At 43.4% G+C, this 19,902-nt stretch overlaps 1 protein-coding gene across 2 annotated transcripts in view; it reads left to right on the forward strand.

Moving 5' to 3' along the window:
• Nucleotides 1-19,902, forward strand: part of MSH3 (mutS homolog 3) — a 1,953,894-nt gene that overhangs the window by 813,020 nt on the left and 1,120,972 nt on the right. For both annotated transcript variants that reach the window (XM_078675310.1, XM_078675311.1), the window contains exon 11: nucleotides 13,310-13,394. In XM_078675310.1, the coding sequence (XP_078531436.1) occupies nucleotides 13,310-13,394 (85 nt within the window). The remainder of the gene's footprint in view (nucleotides 1-13,309; nucleotides 13,395-19,902) is intronic.

Here is a 19,902-nt window from a genome sequence, read left to right on the forward strand (position 1 = left end):
ATTCAGCCACCTCCAGCAAAACCGTCTCAGTGCTAAAGACCGCTCGGAAACCAGACTGTGTTTCATGCAATATATCGTTGCTGGCAACGAAATTGCTAAGTTGATGTTGAACCAATTTTCCCAACTTCTTCGCCGGTACCCGGTAGGGCCATCGTTTTTTAAATCCACCGGGTCAGCAGTAGGCTTTTTTAGAAGGGGTAAAAGCATAGCATGTTTCCATGACTCTGGAAAGATGCCAGTCGTTAGAGAATTTTACATATGTGATTGAGGGTCAGATTGAGAGTATAGGCAAGAGCTTCCCACAATTTCGAGGAAAGGGGTCTGCTGGGGATCCTGACTTACATTTCAAAATTCCACCCAAGGATACCTCAAGTTAGATGGGAAGAAATACAGGCAAGGAAGCATCCCGAGCAAGGCTCTCATCTACAGACTCGATTGTGTCCTGCTCAGGCGAGCCTTGAGAGAACCTTATGTATTTTTTCCTCAAAAAAATCTGGCAGTTTTTCACAAAGTAAAGGGGATGAAGGTATCTTACTCTCTAGCATCAGCAGGCGCGAATAGTCTTTCTGCAGAAGACATACCTTACCGCTGGGGAGCTGGATCACTTGCGTAGGTGCTGGAGAGGGTCTTTTTGTGCTACTGCCTATTCAGGATAGGCGCAAGGGGCCATCGGGTCCCATTTCAGGAGACTCGCAGGGTGATCAACAAAGTCGGTCGGTATGCCCTCCTTGAGGGGCATCTGGACTTCTGGGTAGTATCTATGCACCGAACACCGATCAGGCACGTTCTGGGAATACTTCTCAGGCACTCTGGCCCACTATACAGCGGTCCCACCCTCCCCTTCGCACTCTCCGCCTTACATGCAGACTGAGCGCATTTGCTCCTGGGTCCGCCACTGGACATTACGGATGGTTGGTGTTCCCGGCAACCAGCTGCCAGACTGTACTCTTTCCATTCTGCGCGATCTCTATGCGTGCCTTGACTGATTTCTCTGCTCACCCCTGATTGTCCCCTTGATTCAGAGCATGAATTATTTAGGCCGGGTAATATCTGACCAGGACACACACAATATGACCCTAAAATGGAGGCCCCCTACGCCCCCTACACCCATTTGACAGCTGCCACGTGAGTGCTTGAGGATCAAGTATTCTGCAAGGAACAAGAGATCAGCATCCAGTGCTACTTTTCTGAAAATCAGAACATGGCGCCAACTTGGGTGCTGGAATGGGACGCCTTTAAAGTGGTGACTAGGGGAACTTGTATACAACAGATTGCGGGCCCGCAGAACTCTTGAGCAAGACTTAAAAGTAGCAGAGCGCAACCTGGCCACCGTCAGCAAAGGGTATGACGATGACCCTGTTACTCGCACCCCGGTTGACAGAGGCAAAGACCGCTTATGTGGCCCTTCTTGAAAACAAGAGATGATATAGATTTAAGGCCAACATCACAGGGGTGCTCCTATAGGGTGACAGGCCTGGCACCCTCCTAGCATGGCTCATTCGACAAGTGTTGGTGTCTCATCCTATTATGGAGGTGATCGTCCCCTCTGGTGACAAGGTCTGTACACAGACCGAAATCTTACAAGCCTTCTACAGCTATTACTCTGTCATATACCTGGTGCCACTGGACAACCAGACGGAATCACAGATCCGTTCCTAGCCGATCTCACTTTTCCCACACTGGCAAGGACCTCCTCGAGGCAGAGATTTTATCTGCTGCTGTGAAGAAGGCAATCCTTGCCCTGGCACGCAACAAAACCCCAGGCCTGGACTGCCTGCCCCTAGAATACTACAAAACTTTCTTTACCATCCTAGAACCCAGGTTGGCAGCAATGTGTAAAGCCGCTTTGAAGGATTATGAGCTTCCCCACTCTCTGTGCGAGGCTCTTTTGATCTCAATTCCAAAGCCAGACAGGGCTCCCACCCAGTTAGACTCCTATAGGTCAATCTCTATACTTGAGGCTGACTACAAGATCCTAAGCAAAATACTGACCGACCGACATGCCCAGGTCCTCCTGGAGCTTGTGCATCCAGATCATAATGGCTTTGTTCCCTGCCGAAGCATCTCCCAAAACATCTGCCATCTTTTTCATGTCCTGGACCAGGTGCGAGTCGTTTTCCCCATGCTGCCTGCTATGTACTGGACTTGGAAAAGACGTTTGATACCCTGGCCTGGCCCAACTTATTTGCAGTGCTCACACACATGGAAGTGGGTCCTAGACTCCTATCGTACACAAAGTCAATGTACTCAAACCCCATCTCCCAGATCTGTTTAGGCAATCACATCTCAGCCCCTTTCCAAGTTGTCTGAGGCACTCAGCAGGGTTGACCACTCTCCCCCATACTATTTGCGTTGACTATGTAGTCCTTAGCCATGCGACTCTAGGGGGTGGGGAGATGGATTGGGGCACTCCTTTGGTGGGCAGGACTCACAGTGTGTCCCTATATGCAGATGACGTTATTCTTTACATAAGGGACATAACGGTGTTGCGAAGGTTGTCGAAAAGACTTCACTTAGGAAAAGAAATCCTCTTCATGCTGGAGCTGCTTTCAAAAAGAAAGGTCATGCTTCCGCTCCTTGAAAACCCGATGCAACTTCTCCTCAAGGTCTTTAAAGCCCAAGACCAGTAAACGCCAACCTCAGAGCCATGGAACACTGAGCAGCATCCGTGTATCACCCTTTTAGCAACAAATTACGTCTGGCAGGCAGGGCCGGACTGGCCGTTGCGGGCACCAGGCAATCCCCTGGTGCACCGCAAGGGCGGGGGCCGGTTTTGGCCCCCTGGGGGCTGTTTTTATTACAGGGCCGTTTATGCAGTATAGCTGCAAAATCGGCCCTGTAGCAAAATTGTCCGGAAACTGGCACCCGCAAAGAGCTCGGTCGCACCCCCAACCTTGCCCCCAGGGGGCCGGCCGAGCACTTTGCCGGGTCGGTTTTGGTTCCCAGTCCGGCCCTGCTGGCAGCAATAGAAGCACAATTATGAATGATATGGGATGCACTCGAGTTTAAACGTGTGTCTACAAAGTTTTTCATTATATGCGTGCAGCTTGGTGAAGGTACCTTGCCCAGGTGGCACCTTGTTCAACATGAGGAAAATGGGGGAAGTGAGGCGCAATGTCGCCTCAACCAAACGCACTGTCGAATATGCCTCATTGGCAAAACGTGTATATATATTTAATCCAATGTTTATTATTAGTATTTCAAATTTCATGCGGTGTCCATAGTCTTGTCGTTTTTATTCCAATATAAATCCCCATCAGGAAGTAAACGCCATTTTTCAAAATCTTCTATTGTTCAAACTGTGCCCCAAATGGCCTCTTGTAGGAACATGACAGAAGCGTAGTTCATCAGTAGCAGTGTTTATTCGGAAAAAACCCAATGCATTTCAGGCATCACAGTGCCTTTCGTCAGGGGTCACTACAAATTGCAATCAAAAAAGAATACATTAAAATTCATCCATATTATGTGACCCTTAAGTTCATCATAATCATCGTGTGCTAACATGTCATCACTTTTTCTAACATCCCGTGCAGTTACTCTGAAGCATAACCATACTGTTGGAACCTCGCAAATGTCCTTAATACCACCCTCTCAGTAATCACTCGTTGTAAGGTAGTATAGCGTGCCTCACTTTCATAAAGTCTGTTTTCTAAGGAGTCCATGTAATTGGCTCTGCGTTATATTTTAAATAAATTATGTGATTCATTCGAGCGTTCCTACCTGCCACAGATCTTTAAAAACCTCTTCATCATCACTTCATTGCCGGAAGTCAAAACCTCGTTTCGCGGTTACACCCGCTTTTAAATCCCTCGCAGCTGGTTTGTTTTAATTAAGCATTACCCGCCCTCGCGCTAGCCTACTCGGAAATGTCTGCATACTACAAGACCCATACTGCACTATCTCAACAGTTACCACATAGTAAAATTATTTCAGAACCCTTGTCGATATAAGACATGTCTATAATTTAGCTGTTTTCCAAATGTTGTTTCTAAACTCTGAATAAACACGAACATTTCAAACGAACATTGATGATTGTGCCCCCCTGATGAGGAAATAATCCTATTAATCTTTCAGTGTCAACGAAGGTAAATATTTTTCAAGTGGGTGCTATCCCGTGGGTTGGGCAACAGTGAAATACAATTATGAATGATATGGGATGCACTCGAGTTTAAACGTGTGTCTACAAAGTTTTTCATTATATGCGTGCAGCTTGGTGAAGCACCACAGGATAAAGCTGACACTCTAACAGAGTTGAACATAATGTCAGAAAGAAACTCAGACTGACGTTTCATGGACTCCAATAACTCAGGACATTGCCCACCTTTCTGCATTGTAGAGAACAAAGTTTTGAAGTCAGACAATAAAGACTGCGCCACATACGCTCAATACACCTCAGAACGAATGGCAAGATGGGACCCCGCATAAGCCTTCTTCAAAGAGGAGTCAATCTTCTTATCAGCACCAACCTTCAGGACATTATCCTCAGCCATAGATGAACGACCCACCAGACCAGCCACTATAGAGTCCACGTGAACCGACTCCGAAATTGTATCCTCCATGTCTCTCAAGGGGTATAGCTTAGACATGGAGCGAGGCATCATGATGCGTTTGCGATCCTTTCACTCCTTCAAAAAAAATTCAACAAAAACGGATGAGTGGGCAGGGATTTGGTAGGCTGTTTCCGAAAATGCAACAAAACCATGTGTTTGGACGTGCTCGTGACCTCCTCATCAGGGAAACCCACATTGTCACATACATGGGAAAGAATGTCTGGCAACATATCCATAGAGATATATTTCCCTTTACGGTTCACAGAACCCAAGGAGGATTCACCGTCTCTCATTGAGCCTATCTAACACCAGCACAGCTTCATGGTCACTTACTTGAGTCACTCTTTGCTTGTCCTCGATGCCACACATCTAACGCTTCACTTGTACACATGTTACGGTCATGTTTGGCTCTACACCATTACTGCGCCTCCATCCACGCTACGCTGCAGGAAGTCACAGGACTCCGTGACATATACAGTTGGGAAGCCTGTTCGTTAGTATTTGTAAGTGTTGGGATTGGCACAAGGTGCAAGCGCGCTTTTCTGCCCTAGCCCTGCTCTTAGCCAAATGAGCAATCAAACTATTGCTGCCCTCCCCAGAACCCCATTATACACACTACTGTCTAATATTCAGAGATCCCACTTCGCAGTTACTGTGCCTAGGCCTGCGCTTTCCATTGCCATCACAACACTAGAATCACATCTGTCCCCCACACACACACACCCCTCCTTCCCGTCCTTCTCGATGTTCGTTCCTAGATAACACAGTTTAGCTTCAGTCTTGGGTGAAATAACATAATACATTATTTATCAGAAGGGGTACTTCAAAGCTCCTAGACTTGCTTCTGATCATTGACCGTTGTTTAATGTATAGATCTGAATAACATGTTCTGCTTTTGGCCTATAGCGGCATTTTCTGTGTTAGGACACTCTAATGTATGTGATTGTAATCTGCATTGCTTTTGTACCACCGAAAACGCAATAAAGATGTTTTGAAACAAAAAAATCAAATGCAGTGCACCAATATGCTATGTACCTCTTTTTTGCTAAACAGTCAATAAACAGAGTTTAAAAAAAATAATATATATATATTAATATTCACTGAAAAAACCATAGGTTATAGACCATATATAGTTAGGAATTAGCATTTAGAAAACCTTATTTTACTCACACAAAACCATTGAAATTCCATATATAGTTAGTTGCACTAACTATATATCGCGCACCCGCAATCCACTGCTGATGATGTCACATATTACATCATTCATGACATGGTCAGTGACATCACTGATGACATCACTGATGACATCTCAAATGACATCACTGATGACAACATCCAGTGACTGTATGTTTCTGTAAAGTTAAAATATGTCTTAGATATTGAAGAATGAGTGGATGTATAAGTGTCTGGATGAAGGATTTAGTAGGTGCGTGACTGACTGTATGAGTGAGTGATTAAATGTGTCTCACTGAATGCATGGGTTAGTGACTAAACTGTCTTAATTTGTGCATCATTATGTCTGTTGTGATGTAAACTGCTGCATGTGTTGATCATTAGCTATACGAGAGGCTATATGTGTTATTAATTGGTTGCCCAAGTATTTCTATGGGAGATTGAGTTTGTGTGGGGGTGGCTGGAAGGTGTGTGACTCTGTGCATAGATGTGTGAGCAGTTTATTCACTAGGTGTATGAGTTCAAGAGTGCATGTGGAAACAGCTACATGGGCAGTTGACTGTGTGCATGAGTGTATTGATGAGTGAATGGATATCTCAATGCTACATGTCATAGTAAGTACATATGTAAAACACAGTACATGTGAGAGTTGGCATATATAAATAACTGTGCATGAGAGCCACTGAGTGAGTGGTTGTATCGATCATTGTGAACTTGTATCAGGGATTGTATAAGAGAGTAAATATGTGTTAGTATATGTTTCAATAAGTAAGGTGTGTATAACTGTATAGTTGAAGAAATGGAGGTGAGATTGTTTCTTTGCATGACTGACTGGGTGTGTGAGTAACTCCATGGATGAGTGGCAGTGTGTGAGTGTCTGTATACACTGAGTGTATCTAAGGTTATATTAGAGTCTGAAGAGGTTTATCGTATTAGCACAAGAATGATGCCAAATGAGACGTCATCAGTGATGTCATTTGAGATGTCATCAGTGATGTCATCAGTGATGTCACTGACCATGTCATGAATGATGTAATATGTGACATCATCAGCAGTGGATTGCGGGTGCGCGATATATAGTTAGTGCAACTAACTATATATGGAATTTCAATGGTTTTGTGTGAGTAAAATAAGGTTTTTTAAATGCTAATTCCTAACTATATATGGTCTATAACCTATGGTTTTTTCAGTGAATTTTCAAGGTTTTGTAAATGCTAATTCCTAACTATATATGGTCTATAACCTATGGTTTTTTCTGTGAATTTCATTGGTTTTTTAACAGCTAATATCTGTAGCTGTAAAATGTATTCTTCTTTAAATCCAAAAATATATTTTATATGTTTATGAATAATTTTTTTTTTAAATATTTTTTTTTCTTCGTTCCCGCTTCGCGAATCGGGAAGCTTCCCGTTAGCTGACCTTGATGCCGCGAAATAGACCGCGAGCCGGTAAACGTTTCTTTACCGCAAGTACCGCGTTAGAAAACAACATCGTGACGCCTCCCGTCCGCATGACGTTTCACGTTGTCGCGTGATACGTCATATGACGTGCTACGTTAGCGAACTGGTACGCGAAGCGAGTCGCAAAGCGCAGGTTTCTGGAAGCAAACCGGGAGGCCCTGCAAAGCGCTTAACGTAAACACAGCAAGTCATGTGACTTGGTAATAACACTTTTCATTGGTTCATTTCACTTTTGGTTTCCTAATGATGTAAGACTAGGTCATATAATCTAAAATGAACACTTTTGATTGGTTGAGAACTCTTGTTTTTCCCAAATGATGAAAATCCCTCCTTCTTTCCTCACTCTGACTTTCATCATTGTGAGAGAAAGACCCTTTGTGATCACTGAGCAATGGCTTCTTTAGTAGCTTCAGCTGGTGCTTCCCCACCACCTCCACCACATCCAAGGAAGAGTGGACCACCTGCTCAAGTTCTAATTCAACAAGAAGAAGAAGAAGAGGAACAGGAGGACGAGCACGAAGAGAGGCAGTTTTTGCCTGAGCAGCCCAGGACGTCTCACCGGAAAGAAAACTTCATTTGGCAATTTTTTAAAATTCCCAAAGGTCAGAAAAAAGTAAATGCAAGATACGTAACTTGCCTTATATGTCAAGATAGACTGTCCAGAGGGACCGACAAAAAATACAGTTTCGGAAACTACACAATGCATCGCCATATGACTAGGTGGCATCCTAACAACTACAGTGCTGCACAGTTTCGGAACGACCTAGATAATCTCCCTATTATGGCCAGAAGATCTGTTGTACCGGAAGTAACGGGACCAGAGGGCAGGGAGATGGTGCCAAATATACAAATGAGATTTGGTGATGTAAAACACATCTGCGCATTTTGCGATGGATTCATTTCCTACGGAGAAAAAAGCATCACTCTGATCAACAGAGCTATTGACTATCATATGCAAGTTTGTCCGAAACGCCCAAAATAATAAATACTTCTTTTTTTTGTTTTGTTGCTCCTGTTGAGCCCTTTACAATGAATCGTTTTCATTGCCCCCTCCAAGAAAAACCCAAAAAAATATAAAACTGTTCCGAAAAATTCAAAAACAGTAAAAAAATGTTCAGAAAAATAAAAAAAAAGTTCTTTTCAGAACTACCTCCCCGTTATTAAAAAATTGGTACAATATTTGGAACTGTGCCAACCTCTATTTCTCTTAGTTCGCTTCCTAGTTCGCTCGCTGGTACGCGAACCGGAAGCGAACCAAAAACAGTAAGTATAAGGGAAGGAAACAGACACTTATGTTAAAAGAAACACAGCTATAAGGGAGTAAACTAGAGATACCATTACCCGTAATCCACTGCTGATGATGTCACATATTACATCATTCATGACATGCTCAGTGACATCATCAGCAGAGGATTGCGGGTTTTTTGGCAACATGCCTTATCCACGGTTTAATAACGCTGCCTTTTGCTTTATATAAGTTTTCAAATTGTATGAAATATATACCAATAGGTCGTTATGAACCTTTAGGTAGTGCTTTTCTTAATGAGGTCTGGTCGCTTCCATACACATACAGATGTTTCAAAGATGATCAAGAAGTTTATCTGAATGGAGAGGAATGCACTGAGACGCCAGATCATTCACTAATGTGTAGGCACATACAGTTACACGGTTCATGCAACAAACACCGACCAAATATGGCTTGCGTGTTGCAAGGCACGCCACTTCCTGCTATCATCCCCACGTTCAAGTTGTTGGAAAATGGTAGTTATTTGATGCTCAATAATGAAGATTGTTCTGAGTTAATTAAAAGTATTCCTTTTATCGTAACAGTAAGTGAACGGGTTATTTGCTGCAGAAATGTTCTATTTCCTCCCACACATGAACATAGGGAGTTTTCAATCTGGCCACAAATACCAACCTTGGGACACGTTTCAACGGCATGGCAAGAATAAGAGCTCTTTTGTCTCAGAGAGAGGTGGCCTTGAGTTCGGCCCGTGAAACTTTCGTACTTCACATAGCGAACACCCATACAGAGGTGCACACCCTTTTCAATTAATATTTGCCTTTCAATTTCAGCAACATGTTTCCGACTATCTTCAACGCATCCTCCACAAAGTCCCTGGCACACTTTTTTAAAGTTGTTACCAGTGGTCTCGTGACTTCATTTGAGAAAATCTTTGGAGTCATCCCTGCTTCCTTTCATTGTATTTTCTGCACTCTGGTTCGTAGATTGGCATTTTTACTTGCATTACCAGCGGACGCTCTTGTGCTTTTTTACATTTTTAAATATGGATGTCCCTCCTATGCAACCTCCGACCCTGCAGCTGCTGACACTGTTCCGCAATCGCATGCTAGAATATTATGGCACAATGCCGTTGGCGATATTAAGCACGGCATATGGATTATCTTTTCGGTTCTCCTACTTCACCTGTGTCCAGCCTGTATTTCACTGCCTGACCTGTGATTTCGATTGGGCCATTGATTTGTGTCTCTGCGGACCGGTTTCTCCTGACGTCTACTTTAATCAGCTGATGACTCCTATCATTACTCACGAGTTGGTTTGTCCTGGCGAAAGGATTATGGCTGTGGCATTGATGCATGGACTACTTGGTCCCTGGAATTTACTGGCGGCAGCACAGTCTTTCTTGGAACAGAGCTTTCTTGAAAACCCACCGAGCTGTCCTCTGATGGTGATAGAGGATCCGGTGCTGGGAGAGCACGTATGTTCTTTTCCGCTTTTAAATTGGATGGCTGAACTGTTTTCGGATGAAGACGGTGACTTCCTATTGGAGGCTGTTGCAGCTTATTTTGCATACACAGTTATGTCATAGACCTTTTTCATGTTTGATATGCTGAGTACTAGCATTTCATTGACAATTCATTGATTTATTTGTCAAGTTTTTATTATTTACCTTGCCTATTGGCTTAAGACTCGATAAAGTACTTGGCTGTTTTATTTTTCTTTAGCATTAAATTTTCCTAGTTTTTAATGCTTTACCTTGCGGACCGTCCACATATAAACTTGCAATCTGCTCTCATGAGATGGCACTTCTATTATCTTATTCAGTTCGTTTCCGGATCATGAGGAGGTGTCATCTAGGTCCTGGATATCTTTACACCGTGTTAAGTTAGCATGGGCCCATTACCGGTTTAAACGCCATTTTTCCTTTTTTGCAACTTCTGCACACGACACTTAGTTGTTGCTTTAGCTTTCCACCTAGTAGTTCATCGTGGTTTACATGAGAATAATATGTTATTGGTCTACTATCTGCTTTACTTGTTAAACTATATCTGTACAGCGAGTGCTAAAGTTTCAAGAACAACACGATACAGAATTGTTATGAGGTCTGATCTCCACGACTTCATACTCATAACATAAGTGCAACTTCTGCCAATTCTGGGCATGAGGCGGGTTTTATATTGCTTTGCCGAACACACATACACAACAGTTGATGCGGTTCACATGAAGAGAGAGCTGGTGTATGCTGATGTGATTCCTTCAAATCTAAGACACTAAAGTATGGGCACGCCCTAAACCAACACAAAGAGACCTTCTTAGCAAATAATATAATATGTGTATTAGGGAGGGTGAGATATAAGCAGCCGCGGGCCGTGGAGGGAGTTACGGTGAGGCAGGGAGGCGGGGAGGCGGAGAAGCAGCGTGGAGCCCTCTCTACCTTGCCCCTCCCCCTCCCCGCCTCCCTGCCCCACCGTAACTCCCTCCACGGCCCGCGGCTGCTTATAAGTGTTGCTAACTCTTATTCATTTACAGCATGTTAACATACTGTCACCATTCGCTTTTTATGTACTAGTAACTATGCTGGTAATTTTGCTACTGATAATATGTGTACTTGTATTCTCCACCCTGCTTCTCCCCCTCCCCGCCTCCCTGCCTCACCGTAACTCCCTCCACGGCCCGCGGCTGCTTATAAGTGTTGCTAACTCTTATTCATTTACAGCATGTTAACATACTATCACCATTCACTTTTTATGTACTAGTAACTATGCTGGTAATTTTGCTACTGATAATATGTGTACTTTTATTATCTAAGGTACTACGCCTGAGAAGACGGCATTAGTAAATAAACATTTCAAATACACATCTGTTCTTCTTAACTCCATGTTCTGGTTTCTAAGAAATCTATAACGACCGACTGTTCATGAGTTCCACGTATCCTGAGGTACTATAAGTTCATATTCTGGATTGTCTAAACATTGAGAGTTTGTTATATCCAATGTGACACTGTACCTAGCTTGCTAAGGAGTTTTTGATTACTAACGTGAGTTTTGGGACACCCTAATTCGCCGAGGTTCCAATCCTCTGTCCACAGTTCTGTGTGAGAACAGAAACCCTGCGACAGGGGCACCCCCGACCCTTGCTGGAGCTTCATCACACTTGCGATACAACTCCAGCAATGCGCCACCTTTACGGCACAGATACATCACGCATCTGTGCTGTTTTTGCCCCATGATGCGCCGCATTGTAAATGCAGCACACCATAGGTGACGGAACAGCGGCACAAAATGACTAACACATCCCTGGTGATGCGCCAGTCATCATAAATGTATCCCTATGCTTCTTATCTTGTTAGAAATGAACCGCCATATGTATCATCAAAGTTATTTGCATTTCCTAAATAGCGAACTTTAAGGAATAAATAGCGATTCTTTACCATTCCTAGTTTGCGATGAGCTAATTGCTAATTAGCCGAATGTAGCCCAATGAAGCCCAATGTAGCCCAATGTAGCCCAAAGATGGCCGCCAGACACACAAAAAAACAAATGTAGCCCAAATATCAGCCAGATGTAGCCCAACTATAGCCCAGTGACAGAATGACCAATCAGCTTCGCAAACCTCCGTTACGCGAAGCGGAGCGCTGTTACAGATATATATCTTTTTTTGAACGTTAATTTCTCAAAATCCACTGGAGCACATATATTGAGACCTAGCAAAGGCACATCGGGCTACCAGTCCCTAATATTTTGCCAAGTTTCGTGCAAATCCATTCAGCCGTTCAATTATTATTATTATTATTTCTTTTTGCCCCGCGGGGCCCTTTTAAAACCTCCACATCAAACCTAGGGGGTCAGCGAGGATCTACTATGCCCCCTTATAGTTATTTCCCCCTTTGTTTTGACCTCCTCTTGTCTCTCGATCCTACCGAGAGACAAGATGGCGGCCGCTACGGACTGTTTGGAATGTTGACAGACGCCGGAGAACCAATCAGCTTCGCTTCACAAAGCTCCGTTGCGCGAAAAGTCCGCGAACCAGTGCGCTGCCCGGTCCGCTGTTACAGATATATATCTTTTTTTAAACGTTAATTTCTCAAAATCCACTGGAGCACATATATTGAGACCTACAAAAGGCACATCGGGCTACCAGTCCCTACAATTTTGCCAAGTTTCGTGCAAATCCATTCAGCCGTTCGGGCTAAAAGTGAGGCCAACCGCCCTATGGAAAACTCAATGTTAAAAACACGTTTTGGGACCCCCCTTTTTTCTCGGCCCCCACTGGACGAACCCCCCCCAAATTTTCAAGGGCTGCTCAGAAACAAAATGTGCCATTTTCCTGAAAATTTCAGCCAATTCCGTCCACAAACGCCAAAGTTATTAGACATAGAATTTTCAAAAAACCCATAGAGAAAAAATCCTAACTATATATACCTACTGGCGACCGCCAGTAGGTAATATAACAAACAAAGGAGGCGGCACATCAGGAAATGTGCCAACGCGTTTCAGCCAACACTGGCCTTGCCCGTGAGCAAGGCCAGTGTTGGCTGAAACGCGTTGGTGGGGTGAAGTCTTGATTAAAAAGACTTAAAAACATTTCCTGATGTGCCGCCTCCTTTGTTTGTTAAAATTTTCCTGGGTCTGGATCCGACCCCTGGGCTGAGCACACACTGTCGAGCGCTCTCGCAAGGTTTGAGGATCACTTTGTGGCAAAAAAAAAATATATATATATATATAAATATATATATATATATATATATATTGGCCTCACAGTGATATAATAATAACATCCTCAAATTCCTGTGTGCGTATTACATTTCATTGTTGTACAATTGGCTATCATTTGATACTGACAACATATTTTGAATGATCATATTTGCCTATTTTAATTTTCAGTCATTTTACACGTTTGTGCAATGAAACTGAGTTTATCTCTATGAATGGTACAACATTGAAGAACCTAGAAATCCTGCAGAATCAGGTAATATTATCAGTAAAGAATGGAGAGTTTAGCAGTAATGTTCATTTTCTGTTGCCTGCAAATTATTCTCCTATATGTTAAAGCAAGTTTGAATAATATACCCTCGACCTATGTTAAAATGTTATTTTGCTTTTTTTTTTTTTGTGATCCAATCATACTACTGCATTTGTATGGTAAAGCATGGAATGTGCAAAGCGGAAATAATAGCAACATGATTGGAATTAACAAAAAGTATGGACGGCAATGATTTCACAAGTTCACCAGGTCTTGCATCTCCGTGTTACATAGACTAGGTTGCTCTTCTGAATTTCATACCATCTTGTTTGCAGCAGAAACCCAGTGTGGACAGCTTTGAAGGGCGGATCATTGTTCATGAAAGGATTGATCCTAATATCTTTGTAGTTTGGGTGGTGGATGGATGGGAGAGTAGTTCTTGGGCAGCAGATCTTTGGCAGCAGGTTTTAGGATACCGACCTTTGATGTGTGCTTGTGTAACAGAGAAGAAAGGCACTGGTAAGAAACAAGAGGCATTGTTTTAGTAAGCTTTGTGAATCAGGCACAGGAATTCGAACTTGATCTATTGTGCAAGTTGGGTTTTCAGATCTGAGGAAATGTGGCCTCACCTCTTCAAGCCAAAGATGAGGCGATGAGCATATTTTTGGGGAACCATAATCGTGTTCACTTTTTTGGCATGCTGCCGTGTTCCCCCATCGAGGTCTCTCTGCAGACATCCTGGATTTTCTGGCGGCTGCCAGGCATTCCACCACCAGGCTCAGTACACTTTATGTAGGTAAGATTTTGTTTTCAGGTGCTGCCTACGAATTAAGCCTCTATCTGGCTCTGTAGATGTATACTTTTGTAGGTACCTGGTGGATTGAGACATCTTTAAAAACATCTGTTAAAGCCATTGTTTTCTACTAAAACTGTGCAGCATATCCCTTGCCCACTTACAGTGATACTCTCAACTGCTACCTGACTTGTTTGAGTACATATTTCTCGATTCTGCTAGTTTGATGAATTGGATTTGAACCATGTTTTCTCTCAACATGAAACATGTTTTCTCCCAATTAATACGCAACCTTTTTAACTATTATGCAGCGCCAAGAGTCCCTTCAGTGGCTGTGTGCTCTACATAAGTGGTTTGAAGGAGTCTGCTACTGCCCACCATGGGTCAGAGTTACCCACCTGAACCATGTGTTCTCCTTATTAATTCAGAGATCTTTTAAACTAATGGCATCTTGCAACATGAACTGCTTTCTTTGAAGCCAGCCTTCTTCATAATCTTTATTTCTACAAGGGGCATGATTGTGTGTTTTTGTATCATAAACTACTTTTCTTTGGGTCAAAGGTGCATTCTATGTGGCAGCTGAGTTCACCAAAACAACCAGACTTTTCTCCTAGTCTTCGTTTTGTGCGCCCAGTTTTCCTTGGCTGAGGAAATGTTATTTGACTTTACCTGAGATATCTCCACCGAAGCCAGAGACGTGTTCTTTTTTCCTGATTTTTGTCATCTATGTTAATAGAGAAAGGCTGATTCCAATCCCAGAACTGTTAGGAAGATTACCGCCCCCATCTTTCATTGCTCTTGCACGCAGGGGGATGTCCCTTAAATCAAATATGCATGCACATCTCAACAGAGCTCAGATGATGTTGCTGACATTTTTCAGGCATGGTCTGTGTCGCAGGGTTGTACAGGGCAGCTATGTGGACATACATTCCACACTATGCTACAAGGTAGGCCACAATTTGACCAAGAAGCTTTGAGAAATGTGGTTGCCTAAGATATTGGATGACCACTACACCTTTCTCCTGCTTTCTTGCTTCTAATCGATTGCTGGTGAGGCAAGGGAACTATAAAGTTATCGTTAGTGTGACTCTGTTACTCATAGTGTGTATGGTCCCTCCTATTCTGAACACCCTCTGAACTCGGCCTCTACTATGTTTCAAAAGCATCACATCCGTAGATCTCTTTGCTAAAGAGTGTAGTGGCAGGCACCATAGACATTTGTTTCCACTAGCACATCAGATAACTGAAATTACTGTCAGACCCTTCGGGCAGACCGACCTAAAAAGAGACAGTCTGTAATATCTAAGATAGTGACTCCCTAAATAGTTCCACCAGGATTTGATGAGCTTATTTATTCCCACGATTCTGTGTCCAAAGGATCTCAGGTGACGGTTATCAAATTCTGTTCACTATTGACATAATATGAGTATGTAGATCTCCGATGCCTACAGCAATGTGGGAATCGCTGTCAGAGGTAAGTTCATTGGAATAATACAGAGATGACAAGCATATCTTTAGTTCTCCTTTTTCATGTTGGAGGCTCAGGTGAAAGTATCAGATCTTCAGTTCATCAGGAAAACTCTGTTTGCCCCTGCATATTGATAAAATGGTGGCAATGACGGCAAAGTCCTTCTCATTCATCTGAAGTTTCATCCACTGAGGACCTCTTTAGATCAGGCTTTCAATCAAGCCAGTGATTCGAGGCACCCTATGTTTTACCTCCCTTTGCACAGGGCATGAATATAGGTTAAGTTCTCAATTGCCCATATTTCTGTTATAGGACTTACCTACATGTATGTCTTGCTCTTGCTAACTTGTTCTTGAGCGTTTGCAATGAGAAATTGTTCAGACACATTTCTAGAACCATCCCTGCAAAGGGTTATCTTGATTTTTACAAGCAATGCCACTGCCACTTTCCAGAAAGTGTTGCATGGCTGCATTCAAACGAAATAGTATACTTCAAGACATGTGCTTAGCGCGTGCCTCAACAAGGCAAGGTGGTTCCAACAGTGTGTTATGGTACTATTGGGTACATTATTTTTCTTGTCATTTCAATTCCTATTTGCTGTTTGCTTTTTCTTTGAGATCATCGGAGAATATATATATTAGGTATGAAAAGCATGTATTTTATGACCGGAGAGTCTTTGCAAAGGTGCACCCCATCCCCAACTTTACTCTTAACCTCCCCCTCCACGTCCACCTCACCACCTGCACTCTATGTGGGAACCCTGAAAAACAACAGTTTCCTTCCACACATTTCTAAGGTCTCACGTGTATCTTCTTCAAACCCATTTCCTGCATATCATTGTGGTATTTAAAGTCAGATAAACTTTCATTTGTGCAATTCCTTATTTTATGTATTTAATATTTTGTTAATTGCTAAAACATTGCTTTTACATTTTTCTTTTAAATATAATGACAGATTCCGTTCAGGGGCCATAACTGTGGTTGTGAAGTAGTTTGCCTCTGATGTCCTGTGGTCATTCCTATTATGGCTCTGCAAAGCAGGCCACTTACACCTTTTCCACTCTTCACTCTCTGAGTAGGGAGGGCGAACATTCGAAGACTTTTCAGGGAGATAGTGTGAGGGGATTACTTAGACCTCGATAGGCAAACAAAAGGCACAATAATGTACTGTCCAGCCCAGATGCTGTTTTAGAAAAAGAAAAGTACTGTAATAGTACAGCAGACAGAAGTACCCTTCATAATTCTATTGTTCCCACAAAACCACAGTATCTTAGCACAGTGGCTGCAGTTCACACTCTACTACAGCGCCCTAGCAGTGAAAAAAAAATGAATGGGTGAAAATTGACACAGGTACAAGTTGACTACCGTATTTTCCGGCGTATAAGACGACCCGGTGTATAAGACGACCACCTACTTTGCTTGATAAAATGTAGGTTTCATGCTATACTCGCCGTATAAGACTACCCCCACTTCCAGCGCAGTCCAACACAGTCCTGCATAGCCATTTTGTGAATTTATTTTATTTTGGCTCGTACTTTGTACGCTTTTGTAACCTGCACACTTATCACTTTTTTCTCCAGGAATGTACCGATTGCTACCTCATGTATTTTGGTTTCTCACTATTGTCACTTTTGATCCATGTAACTTAACGTTTGCTTTTGTAATTTGTTCATTTGTAATTGTTCCTCTTGTATCAATACTGTTCCTACTGTAAAGCGCTCTGACACCTTCGGGTAAAGTCCGCGCTATATAAAATCGCATAAACCTTTTAGTGCATGATTGACGCCTGCGCTAGTGACGTACCAATATCCCCCACAGCCCCCGCGGTGCGAGGGGAGGGGGAGCTCTGGCACTGGGCACGGACGGCAGATTAGAGCCCCTGGCTGGGTCCGAAGCGTGGGCGGGAAATGGTGCAGCTTAAACACAAGATGAACACAAGATCAGCCCCTCGCCAGCCAGTGCGGCCAATAAAACGCATGAAAACATACCTTCAAATTTTGCACCCGGCGTATAAGACGACCCCCGACTTTCCAGAACATTTTAAGGGGTTAAAAAGTAGTCTTATACGCCGGAAAATACGGTACTTGGTTTATGTGAGTAATCGCTCAATGCAAGGATAAGTAGGTCAGTTCAGTGTGAAACTTGTACAAGAATTGTTATTGACAATTGGTAATGCTTTTCACGTGCCGTGTTAGCACAAGACACAGTCTCCTAATATGAATTTTTATTTACCTGTCCATGCAGCTCAGTGTGCACTTCTCAGTGTCAGACTCTGTTGAATTTCGTCATTGAAGCAGCAGTATGGTAGACTTTGCCAGCAGACGCTAGTCTTATGCAGTTGTGGCTTTAAGGCTAGTGGGGGTGGGTGGAGTTCCTCTGCTATGGCAGTAATTGGATGTTTGTCCTCAGCACGTCAACTGTGACAGAAGAGGTATTAGAAATGGGGTTTCTGTTTGGCAGAGGTATGCACCCTGTCCAAGCAGGAACCACCACTCTAGTCAGGGTAAACTAGATACTCACTAAAATATAACCTGTGCTCACCTTCTGGTAGCTTGGCATAGAGTAGTCAAGCTCATCTAAAGAGTCAGTGTGTAAGGTATTTGTGCAACAAACGCATACATTAACGCAGTGACAGCACCACCAAAACACTCCACCCACGGTTAGAAATGTATGTTATACTGTTATGAGTAAAACAAGAGCAAAACAACAAAAATCCAATTAGTAGAACCAGAGTTATGAATTTTCAAAGAATAAATCAAAAAGAAGTGCTAAGAAGCAAAAAGCGCTTGGGATTACTTGACGTCATGGTGGACCGGAGTAAATCCAAAGTTCAGCCTGAACGCAATGTAGGATAGGCCAGCTACAGGACTCATGCAGGTCTCGCTTAAAAAGTATCTTGGATGGCGCAAGCATCGACGTCGAAGACTATGTGTCTGTCCCGACCGCGCAGACAATGCAGGCTTCGTTGACAAACCACTTTACAATGCTGGCTATATGTCCGTGCTGTCCGTCGTCATCGAGCCGCACAGTCTGTCGAAGCGATGTTGTCGATCAGCTTCGGTATCGAAGGGCAATGAGTTGTTTCCGATCCGTACAAAGTTGTCACTGCATCGATTTTGATGGTAATAGACAACAGTAATCACCTTTCAAGGGCCTAGGATTGGGTTGGCTCTCCTTGGAATGGCAGGGCTCACAGATGGCAAAGTCCAGTTGCTAATTCAGGGTTGAAGGAAGACTTTGATGGCCCTGAGACTTCAGAACAGGGGGCAAGCAAACGCGCCCTTGAAGTCACTCTGGGTTCAAGTGAGATGGGTCCAGTGCTTGTCCTCAGCAGGTAAAACTTGCGTGGTAAAGGCATGCGTTGTAAAAGCATGCGTAGTAACGACATACATCCCAAGAATGATCAGGCAGCAGAAAAGCAGTTCTTCCAGAGCAGCAGTCACGTAGAGTGGCAATTCTTGTAGCACAGCAGTCTTTACTGCTGGCAGAGTTCTTCACAGGTCCAGTAGTGTTCTGTCTTGGTAGGGTCAGAGCCCCAGTACTTATACCCAGGTGTGCCTTTGAAGTGGGGGTAACGTCAAAGCAGATCCTTGAAGTGCATTGGTCCCCTCTTTGTCCCAGCCCTGGCTCCAGACTATCAGTATGGGGTAATCAGCCCTTTGTGTGGGAGACAGGACGCTGCCTATTATTATTATTCAGCTTGTAGAGCGCATGGTTACTCCCAACGGAGTGTCCCTGCGCTAGAACACCATCAAAACCACAGCAACTGGCCTGGACCTACCTCCTATTCCGGCGTGGGAGCTCCCCCTCTCTCTTCCTGAATAGGAAGAGTTATCAGAATGGAGATGAATGCTAATGAGTTCTCTGTCATACCCACCATTCCTGTGTTTGTAGCTGTCTAGAGGAATGCACAAAGTGTAGATATCACCCATCCCTGACGTGTATTGGAAACAGACTGCAAGGCACACAGAACAGTAAGAGCAGAGAAGTGGGCATTTCTAAAAGAGTAATACATTCCCATTCCAAAGATATACATGATGCAGCTACTCCTTTCCGATTAGGAATTACTGCTTAAAAGTGTATTAAGGAATTCTCAATGATAGCCTATGAGAGGAACAGGCCTCACAATAGTGAAACATAAATGTAGCTGTTTGTCACTACCAGGACATGTAAAACTTAAAAGTACATGTTGTACCTTTTAGTTACACAGCACCCTGCCCTTAATGCTACCTAGGACCTAGGTAGGGGTGACTA

The sequence above is a fragment of the Lissotriton helveticus genome, chromosome 2_1 (genome assembly GCF_964261635.1).
Source record: "Lissotriton helveticus chromosome 2_1, aLisHel1.1, whole genome shotgun sequence".
Classification (NCBI taxonomy): Eukaryota; Metazoa; Chordata; class Amphibia; order Caudata; family Salamandridae; genus Lissotriton; species Lissotriton helveticus.